Source organism: Dermochelys coriacea, chromosome 1, assembly GCF_009764565.3.
Source record: "Dermochelys coriacea isolate rDerCor1 chromosome 1, rDerCor1.pri.v4, whole genome shotgun sequence".
In the NCBI taxonomy this organism is placed as follows: Eukaryota; Metazoa; Chordata; order Testudines; family Dermochelyidae; genus Dermochelys; species Dermochelys coriacea.
In genome coordinates, this window is record NC_050068.2 from 347,928,211 (window position 1) to 347,939,432 (window position 11,222).

At 50.2% G+C, this 11,222-nt stretch overlaps 1 protein-coding gene across 1 annotated transcript; it reads left to right on the forward strand.

The window, feature by feature from the left end:
- Positions 1-1,397: 1,397 nt before the first annotated feature.
- On the forward strand, positions 1,398-9,692 carry CALML3 (calmodulin like 3). Its single transcript, XM_038414194.2, has 4 exons — positions 1,398-2,282; positions 3,808-3,880; positions 6,633-6,652; positions 9,239-9,692. Exons 1-4 carry the CDS (start codon positions 1,837-1,839, stop codon positions 9,690-9,692), a joined length of 993 nt encoding a protein of 330 aa, XP_038270122.1. The 5' UTR covers positions 1,398-1,836.
- Positions 9,693-11,222: the final 1,530 nt, after the last annotated feature.

Consider the following 11,222-nt stretch of genomic DNA (forward strand, 5'->3'; position numbering starts at 1 on the left):
TTTGGCAGAAGAGAAACCAGGGCAGAGATTTCACAGCTGGCCATCTTCACAGTGCGTGAATGTTTGAAACCAAGCCCGGGAAGCCAGGATTGTCAAATGCCAGCCCCACGTGTGAATCCCTCTTGGCAGCAGTCCTGGGTTTGCACCTGAGCCCTAAAGGGCTAACAGATTCTCTCCTGCAAACTGGATTTCAGTGAAACAAGCTCTGTCACGCCAGTGAAGGGCCGGGATCCTTTTTAAACATTTTAAAACTTATGTCATAAAGACCTCAAGAAGATATCCCTTCCAGCCAGCTCCTATTCAACAGCTACATGACGGCATGGGGAAATTACCTTGGGGTTACTCTGAAATCTACCAGCTTTAGCATCCAGGACTTTCCATTATTATTATTATTGATTTGCATTGTGATAGCACCTTGGAGCCACAGTCGCTGACCAGGGCCCCCTTGTGCTTGGAGCTCTTAGATTGGCACCACGCCATTGGCAGATGGCATGTAATCAGAATCTGGCTGCCTACAGTCCAAAGAGCAAGAGCTGTGATCACAGGGCTGAGCCGGGGAAGAGACACTGTAAAGCCTGGCCTGCTCCAGGGCTCAAGTCACCTGAACTTTCCTCCTTGCATTTGCCACCCATGGAAGACAGTCCCCTCCACCATGATTCCCATGATTCCCTCCGCTTGCCCTCTCCCAACCTGCAGTGCCCAGTGTCTGTGGCGGAGGAGGAGAGAAATTAATCTTCCGTTGGTTCAGCTATGGCCCCTCTGTGCTTAGATCTTCAAAGGGATTTAGGCACCACTAATTTCAATGGGACTGAAGTGTCTAAATACCTTTGAGGGTCTGCACCTTGTGGGACGCACAGGCCGGCGTGGAGAGCTGCAGGAGCTATGTAGCATACTAATAATATTACATGGATAACACTTCACCTCCACAGAGCATCATTATCCCCTTTTAGAGGCAGGGAAACTGAGTCACAGAGCAGCAACGTGACTTGCCCCAGCTCACTGAGCCAGTCCACAGCAGAGCTGGGAAAAGAACCCTGGTCTCTTAACTCCCAGTCCTACCACAGCAGCTGCAGCTGGGAGCAATCAGGCTCTGAGACCACAACTGTGCTCTGGGTAGACAACTTGCATGTATCCCCGGTTTTAATTAACAGCATGAATTACTGGCTGGTGTTACATTACAAAGCAAGCCAGAGGCTAGTGCGGACCCACAGAAATCTGAGCCCTAAACCTGAAGGAGGAGGAGGAAAATCAACGGGGGAGGGGGAAGGGAGCTACTGTACCCTCCTTGATTTCACCAGTTGTGGCTCTTCTGTCTAGATCATAGTACCTCGGCTATGAATCTTCCAATGGCACCTGGCCAAACATCTCTAAATTCTCTTTTCCTGCCATGAGGCAGAGTCCTCGGGCACTATGTAGCTAGAGAGAGAGACAGATGGCCGGACAGAGAGACAGATCATTGAAGATATTTAGTCCCTCTCTGATAGTCTCCATGCTAATATCAATACGCCCCCCTCTGCAGATACCTCCACCCCTTCTATTAACCCCTTGTCCCCTGCATACCTGGCTGCCATAGCTCCTGCTTACAGCATTGTTTGCAAAGAGGATATGGGGCTTGATCCTCCCACTGACTTCACCCAGGCATGGAAGCCTGCTCCAGGCTCTCCGGTGATGCAGAGGGTGTGGATGTTCTGATTTACCATGAATAACGCACGTCAGGAGGCCATTCCCTGCCTGTGCCCACGCGCTGGCTGTACATGCTGAGGCAAGGCGAACCAAGTGTGCATTGCTCCAGCGAGCAGGAAGGCTGTGTGACACGGACACTTTGAAGGCACCGGCATGGCCGATCAGTTGACGGAGGGGCAGATCGCAGAGTTCAAAGAAGCCTTCGCCCTCTTTGACAAGGATGGGGATGGGTCCATCACCACCAGCGAGCTGGGGACCATCATGAGGTCGCTGGGGCAGAATCCCACTGAGGCTGAGCTGCAAGACATGATTGGTGAGTTGGACGCCGATGGCAGTGGCACAGTGGACTTCCCTGAATTCCTGTCCATGATGGCGAGGAAGATGAGGGACACGGACAGCGAGGAGGAGATCCGGGAAGCCTTCCGGGTGTTTGACAGGGACAAGAACGGCTACATCAGTGCGGCGGAGCTCCGGCATGTCATGACCAACCTGGGTGAGAAGCTGACGGACGAGGAGGTGGACGAGATGATCAAGGAGGCAGACAGCAACAGCGATGGGCAAGTCAACTACGAGGAGTTTGTACGGATGATGACAGAGAAGTAAAGAACTGACTTTCCTGGTACCGCATTCACTCATTCATTTGCTTCCTTTCACTGTAACCTACCTGTCAATGGTCCGTCCCCTCTTGCCCAAGGCCTATGCATGTCTCTGCTGTTCTGTTGGTTTCTTCCCCTGTATTCTATTACTTTATTCTAAAGGCTGGCTGTGACTTACCCTGTTTGTTAGCTAAGCCCTGTGGCTCATCTGAAATTTAGCGTCTCTGGTTACACACCTGGTTTATGCCTCTTGCAATAATTAGGTTTCCTTTAGACTAGGCAGCATGTGGCATTGGAGCCTATGTGTCCCAAGGACAGTCAGCAAATGGGGCTCGATCCTTCTGGCCCTTACTCCTGTTGACATCAGTGACTATCCCTAGGAGCAGGGATTCCTCAACAGGGCTGGGGTTTTGCAAGATCATGTCCTTGGCAATTTGCACAGACTTTCAAGCCAGATCCAGACCCTGCCTCTGCCATTGGGTCCATGCAAGCAGACCCTCACTCTGAAGTGGGGCCCTGCTGAAGTCACTGGGGTTTCATACAGGCACAAGGGTTCACTTGCATGGATATGGATGCAAGACTGGGGCTGTATGCTCATTTTTAGTTTACAAAAAAAAAAAGGACCAAACCACAAATCTTGTTCTTGATCTGGAACTTCCTCCCACTGCCCCACCCCCACTCCCCAACCTCCCCAGAATTCTGGGACACCTGTTGTGAGGGTTGTGTTCACACCCACAGGCACTTGCCTAAGGGGAGTTTCACTGTGATCTTAGCTGGTGTCTGTCTGTCTGAGTTTGTCTTTGTGCAGCACAGAAGTGGAATCTGCTGGGCTGGGTAAAAGAGTCACAATGCAGAGGCCAGATTACATTCGAATTTGGACGCTAGACACCAGCGAACATGAACAAAGACGAGCATTTGGCCTCCCCTAAGATTTGCCAGCGGCCTGAATTGCAAAATGAGGACTGACTGCATGAGCTTCTATGGAAATTTTCTCCAAGGAATTTGTGGCCAGCCTGGGAATACATCCTAAAGAAATCTTTGTACTGCTGGCACCACCTCTGTCTTATTCCTGATGGTACAAACCTTAAGGGAAGGGGGGAGGATAGGCGAATAAGTTAGATGCTCATTTTCTATCGAGGGTTATTTGTCTTTTAGGAAACAGGAAATTTGGCAGTTAAGGATGCACACAGTAGGTAGCTACATCTGCACTGTGACTACCATTTGGGCGACGTTGCAGTTCCCTTCAGACGTCGTCCATTCAAATGGTTATCAAAACACTGGGACGCGTAAAGCTGTAATACTGCAAAACGGGTGTCTTATTCAGGTGCAGGGCTGGCCATTCAAACTGGGGCCCCTTTGCTTTTCCAAGGAGAGAACGTCATAGTGGGATTCCCGGGGCTTTGGATCTCATGATATAGGGTGACATTCCATGTGCAGAATGCCCCAAAAAGGCTTATAAGTCAGATCCCACTTAAACTCACAGGCCCTGATCCCGCAAACAATTATGCATGGGCTTTATTCACAATAGGACTTTGCAAGTCAATGGGACTGGTCGTGTGGTTAAAATTAAGCCGGGATGTTTGCAGAGCGGGGTCTATAAGGTAAAATGGGATGTAAGTGATGCATAGGTCTCCCTGCAGGAATTTCACCCCCTGGGAACACCAGGAATGCTGTTGGAATCCTAATTACCTGCCAAGCATCAGAGAGGTGCTGTTAGAATCCACTGTGTTCACTCTTTTTCTGTATACCGCCGGGCTTGCCCCAGAAAAATATTTCCTTCCGTTGTGCCTCTGCTTCCATATTCTGTAGACGATCGTTTTCAAAAGGATCAGCTTCTGGTGCAAGGTCCCCCTCCGCTAGTCCAAGGGGTAGCTTTGTTTTCAAATAAAGGAATGATTATTTGCTTCCAGAGAACTTTCAGTGCTTCCTTTTCTCCACTCCCAGCTAGAACCCAGAAAAAGCGTCGATCGTATGGTACTAAGGATGGGCTCAAGCTGCAAACTTCAAGGCTCGAGCTTGGTTACCAACAGCCCAATGTTCCAGGCTGCTTGGGGTAGGCCCTTTGGCCTGAGGGAATGTGCATAGGGCTGGAAGCCAGGAGCCAGATTCACCTGAGCCTTGTTTATTTCTACCAGTTCAGTGTGGGTGTCAAATGCTACCAAAGCAGGATTTGCTGATGCAAATGACTACACATGGGGCAAGGCAACAGTGATTCAGATCCCAGGAGTTCTTCCACTCACCTCCTCCACACGCTCTAGCTAGATAGCAATGCATCTACTGAACAAAATACCCCATGGTCTGATTTCCTACCACCCCAAACACTGAGGGTGTTCAAAACCCATATCTGTGTTTGGGAAATGGCTCCTGTCTTCATAATGATGCAAACCAAATGCCCAAAAGCCAAAGATCCGCTAACTTCAGGGCATTTGAAATCCAGATGCAGCTCTGGAGTTGGCATCCAGGTTCCATCCCCACCTTAGAACCAGGGGATTGGGTTTGGGGCAGCCCTATATAACACAGAAGAAGGAAGAGTAGGGATGGAAGGTTTGATGAGTTCTTCCAAATAGGCTGGTGCACAGTTCCAATTACCAGAACGGAGTTCAGGGTGCAGAATCATAGAAATGTGAGGTTGGAAGGGACTTTGAGAGGTCATCTAGTCCAGACCCCTGCGCTGAGGCAGGACCAAGTAAACCTAGACCATCCCTGACAGGTGTTTGTCCAACCAGGCTGTCCTTCAACACCTCCAATGATGGGGATTCCACAACCTCCTTTGGACACCTGTTCCAGAACTTAACTACCCTTGTAGTTAGAGAGTTTTTCCTACTATCTAACCTAACTCTTCCTTGCTGCAGATTAAATCCATTTCATCTTGGCCTACCTTGAATGAAAACGGAGAACAGTTGCTCACAGTCCTCATTACAACAGCCCTTCACATATTTGTTATCAAGTCCTCACCTCTGTCTTCTTTTCTCAGGACTAAACATGCTCCATTTTTTTAGCCTTTCCTCATAGGTCAGGTTTGCTAAACTGTTTATCATTTTTGTCACTGTCCTCTGGACTCTCTCCAGTTTGTCCACATCTTTCCTAAAGTGTCACACCCAGAATCAGGGGCAACAGAGCCTTCCCAAAAGTGGGCGGGCCAGGGGCCCTGCCTTCTCCATGGCACCACCCCTGACCATCCTTTCCTCCAAGGCCCCACCCCCCCAGCCAAGCCAGAAGCCAGAGCGGGGCTGGGAAGCCTGGACCCTTCCACCTGCCCAAGGTGGGGGGCCCAAGAGCAGCTCCTGGCCCGTGTCCCCCACCCTCCAGGCCCCCCGCCCAGGACAGGTGGAAGGTCTGCAGACTTCACACAGTTGCCCACGCAGCTCTTACCCTGACCCAGCTCCAGCCGGGGAGGCGGGGCCTTGGAGCTGCAGCCGGGCTATGGGCTCCAGCTGCTGACCTGGCTGGAGGGCAGGGCCTCAGGGGGAAGAGGAGGGGCAGAGGGCAGGGCCCATGGTGAAAAGTGGATGGGCCAGGCCCGTCCACTTTCAAAAAATGGGAGAGCCGTGGCTCCCTGGCCACTCTGTTCGAGTGCCACTGCAGCTAAGGCCTCACTACCGCTGAGTAAAGTGTGACAATTACCTCCTGTGTCTTACATACAATACTTCTGTTTATACACCCCAGAATGATATGAGCCTTTATCCAAACTGTGTCACATTGTTGACTCATATTCAGTTAGCGAGCCACTATAACCTCCAGATCCTTTTCAGCAGTAGTACTGCCTAGTCAGTAATTCCCCGTGTTGTGTTTGTGCATATGTTTTCCTTCCTAATTGGGGTACTTTGCACTTGTCGGACCAGTTCTGCAATTTGTCACAGTCGTTTTGAATTCTAATCCTGTCCTCCAAAGGGCTTGCAACCTCTCCCAGCTTGGTGTTAGCCACAAATTTTAGAAGCATCCTCTTCTCTCTATTAACCAAGTCATTAATGAAAATCACCGGACCCAAGAGAGACCCTTGCAGGTATGTCCTCCCGGAGTGACAGCGAACCATTTATAATTATTCATTAAGTATGGTCTTTCAACTGGTTATGCACCCACCTTATAGAGATTTCCCTTGTTTGCTTATGCGAATTCATGTGGGACTGGGTCAAAAGCCTGACTAAAATCAAGATAAGAACATACGATCAGCCATACTGGGTCAGACCAAAGGTCCCGCTAGCCCAGTATCAGTGGCCAATGCCAGGTGCCCCAGAGAGAATGAACAGAACTGGTAATCATCAAGTGATCCATCCCCTGTCACCCATTCCCAGCTCCTGGCAAACAGAGGCTAGAGACACCAACCCCGTCCATCCTAGCTAATAGCCATTGATGGACCTCTCCTCCATGAATTTATCTAGTTCTTTTTTGAACCCTGTTAAAGTCGTGGCCTTCGCAACATCCTCTGGCAAGGAGTTCCACAGGTTGACAGAGCAGACATCCTGTCTACTGCTTCCCCCCATCCACAAGGCCTGAAAGCTGAAACAATCCAATGAAGGGAGCAGGCAGAGATGAGGGAACAGCCTGATGGAGATGCCATTCTGGTGAAGACCCATTCGTGTCATTTCACTGATGGATACCATGAGCACTGGTTAGGAAGAAGAGGGCAGATTGCAGCTAATTTAGTTTTGTGATTAGGACACTGGGGGGAGATACAAATTCAAGTGCTGGCTGCTGTACACAGGGGCTCTGGAGCAATTTTTATAGTGCAGGAACTGAAAGTCATTGAACATAAGTGTAAAGCATCCAGTTGCTATTAGTACGTCAAGCCAGGGGGCACGGCACCAAACACAGCCTTTACAAGGGCTTGTCCGGGATCTGTCACCACGCAAGTGAGAATCACGGCCATAGACCAAACAAGCCACTTTCTAGCTGTACAAGCTGGAGGGGTCCTGCTGCACCCAGAGTACCCCTCGTTCCAGTGCTCCACGTCCAACACACTTCCTGGGAGACCTTGCACCAGCCATTGAGGGGCAGCTTTTCAAATTCTCATGGTTGCGCTTGCCACCCATTTTTCCAAAGAGCTCAGCTCCCAGCATGCTGGCTGAACACTTTTGAAAACCTGGCCCTCATTCACTCTGTGCCTTGGTTTCCCCTTCAGAAAGAGAAGGCTAATTATAGCAGACATGCCCTGGATACTTTGACTCTTCGTGCCAGGGTCCCATACTCTGCCCTTTTCCCATGCCAGAGGCTCTGTGTTCACCCCTTTTATTGTCTTTCTTTCTCCTATCTTTTCTTTCAGGATGCTGACATATTAATCTCCGGGGGGCGTATGAGCAGAGCTGAGATGGGGTGTTGCTGTGTTGGAAGGTGTTAATGGAGGCCATTAACTAGTTCTTTGATCTAGAGGTGACTGAAGCTGCTGGCTCTGCTAACCAGATACCAGGGGCTCTGTATGTCCCCCATTTCTCCCTTCCTTTTTTCCCCCAACGTTCACCCAAATCCAAAAGGTTCCTCCCACAGATGGCTAGGACACTCCCTGAAATTTTGCAATTGATTGGAGGTGGTGTTCAAGCAGTGTCGTGTTCCACGGTCCAGACAGATAGCGAAATGCCATGGAGTTGAGAGTCAGGGGAACTGACCACCAAATGCATCCGAAGAAGTGAGCTGTAGCTCACGAAAGCTTATGCTCTAATAAATTTGTTAGTCTCTAAGGTGCCACAAGTCCTCCTTTTCTTTTTGACCTGAGTAGCTAAACTAGTCCACACTGGGAGCTATCTGGGAATAGCTCTGTCGAGGAACATTCACACCTTGCCTTATTCTGGAATAACTTCTCCCTGTAGACAAGCTCTTAGGCCTCACAAGCTTGGCCAATAATAACACACAGGCCTCTCTTAGCACAGCTCTGTTTCCTCACAGGGAACTGCCTTAATGGCATGTCTGCCTGCTCCCTGGCCTGACTATCCCCTCGCCCACCAGCTGCTTGGTGGAGCAGACGGTGGTGCCTGACTGCCTGCACAAGGCAATCGGCCTTGCAGTGACATGTCCCACAGTGCTCTGAGTGCTCCAGCCCCAGTGGGAATAACCTTCCGCTCCCTCTCAAAACAAAGCGCTTGTGTAACCCACACACCTCCTGGGTGTGGTGCTCTGTCCCCTCTAGTGGTACCGAGACCACTTCAAGATTAATGAGTCTGTGACAGCCTTAGTTAGCGGCCAGGTGGCTTTTGGCTCATGCAGTAAAGGCTCATGCATTTAGCTTCAGAGGTCCCAGGTTCAATCCCGCCTGCCGGCAACCAGGGTCTGTCGGGGTTACACTTGCAAGGGGGGATGTGGTGTCAATGAAAGCTGAGCTGATCAGGCTAGAATGCAGACAGGGAAATTCACCCCTGTGCTGGGGATGCACGCAGGGCCCGTGCATCACTTACGGGGGCTAACGGCACACTCCAGTGGCATGCAGCCCTTGGGCTGGCCTGTGGCAAAGGGCTGGAGTTCAGCTGGAGCGTTTAAACAAGGCCGGTTGCTTTTCCTTTTCTGCAGCCAACAAAAATTTTCCGCAGATGTGGTCTGGAGCCCGTTCAGGCCCCGTCCTGCCTTCCAACAGCCACAGAGTGCACGAAGCATGCAGGAGACAGAGCTTTACTGTTTGCAACAGAAGCGATAGCTAAGGACAAAGGCCTGTGCCATTTTCGACCGTCGGTGTTGTGGGCACTCGTGTTTACCTTTCTCTCCTGCGCGCACACATCCTGTTCCAGCTTTCTCGGCTCCTGCCTGGACAGGAACTGGCACTTAGATAATGAAGAGGGTGTGGATGGTCTCATTTCTCTCCATGACTCAATTTGCATCAATGAAAAGTGTGAACTGTATATTGCTGTCTGTCTCCAAGCCATCCTGGGCAAGGAGTCACAGGAGACTTCCCCAGGGCTTGGCTATCTGCAAAGCACAAGGAGAACCGAGTGCAGGCTGTTTCAGCGAGCAGGGAGGCACGAACTCTGAAAAGGCACCGGCGTGGCCGGCCAGCTGGTGGAGGAGCAGATCGCAGAGTTCAAAGAAGCCTTCTCGTTCTTTGACAAAGATGGTGATGGGGCCATCACCACTGGTGAACTGGGGACCGTCATGCGGTCACTGGGGCAGAACCCCACTGAGGCTGAGCTGCAAGACATGATCAGTGAGTTGGACACTGAACGCAGCAGCACAATTGACTTCCCCGAATTCCTGTCCATGATGGCGAGGAAGATGAGGGACATGGACAGCGAGGAGGAGATCCGGGAAGCCTTCCAGATCTTTGACGAGGATGGGATCGGCTACATCAGCGCCGCGGAGCTCCAGCACATCATGACCAACCTTGGTGAGAAGCTGACGGACGAGGAGGTGGACAAGATGATCAAGGAGGCCAATGCAGATGGCAACGGGCAAGTCAACTACAAGGAGTTTGTGAGGATGATGGCTTCAAAATGAAGATGTTTCCTATTGAACTTGTGCAATTTCTGGTGCAAGAATCATAGCTTGGCTTCTAGCTCATCTGCAGAAGCGTCTATCCCACTGCCAAAAGACGATGGACGATGCACAGACATTTGAACTCCAGCATATATATTTCCTCTGTGTGTGGGAAGCAGTCTAATTCTGAGGGAGGCACGGTCACATGGCAGTTCAAGGTGGGGGCTGGCGTCAGGAGCCCTGGATTCTAGTCCTAGCTCTGCCATTAGTTTACTTTGTAGCCTTGAAGTTTCTTAACCACTCCCTGGGGTTTTGTTTTCACCGCTTGTACGAAGAGGAGAATACCATGTATCTACCTCGGTGAGATGGCTGTGAGAACCTGAAATGGAAGAAGCTCTATAGGTGCTATTATTACAGGCTTTATAGGCCAAGGAGTAATGGTCTCAAGTTGCAGTGCGGGAGGTCTAGGTTGGATATTAGGAAAAACTTTTTCACTAGGAGGGTGGTGAAACACTGGAATGGGTTACCTAGGGAAGTGGTGAAATCTCCATCCTTAGTGGTTTTTAAGGTCAGGCTTGACAAAGCCCTGGCTGGGATGATTTAGTTGGGGATTGGTCCTGCTTTGAGCAGGGGATTGGGCTAGATGACCTCCTGAAGTCCCTTCCAACCCTGATAGTCTATGATTCTCCCTTTCTCTCACTATGCCTGCCCTTGTTTGCAAACACTGCTTGTGTTTTACATGGGCTACTGTCTCTAAAGTTAACTTGGGGGGTCACCCAGGGCAATAGCTGGGTTCTGGTTCAGGCCCAGTCATACGTATAACTAACTCAATGGTGGATTTCAACTCCATCAAAGGCCGTTGTCTGAGGGGACTCATCAGGCACCCAGATACCATGGCGACGAGTGTAGCAGAATACTCCGAAAGGCATCGCTTAGAATAGGAGTCAGATTAGCAGGTGCGTGAATGCCAGGCAGTGCGTGTCCTGTCTCTGCATTCTGGCTGGCAGGAGCAAAGCTATTGCTTATAACTTGGAAGGCAGATAGAGTTCAAATGTTGGCTTTTGTAATAGCTGGAGATCCCTCCTGAGAATATTTCCTGACCGAAAGGCTCAACGAGAGTTTGAGCTTTCATGGGAACTCTCTCTGGGGTCAGCTACATCCCCTAAAGAAATCTATGAAGTGACTGCGAGCCCTTCCTCTAATTCCTGATTGTGCGTGGCCCTCTAGGGAGCGGGAATGGAGAAGGAATAATGCAAAGGTTCAGGATTCTGTTCTCATGTACATTACTTTAAATCCAGAGTTGCTCCCCTAAACTCACTCCGGATGCCAGTAGAAGAAAGCTCACAGAACAATTCCTCCACCCTCTTTTCTCCCTCTTGTTTTGTTTGATCACTTTGGGCCAAATTCTGCTCTTAGTTACACCAATAAAAAATGAGACAAATTCCACTGATGGAAATAGATTTACACTGGTGTAGCTGAGAGCGGAACTGGGCCTTTTATGGGGCATGGAAAGTTTTTTAAACACAGCATGGGCAAAACATGCAGATAAAT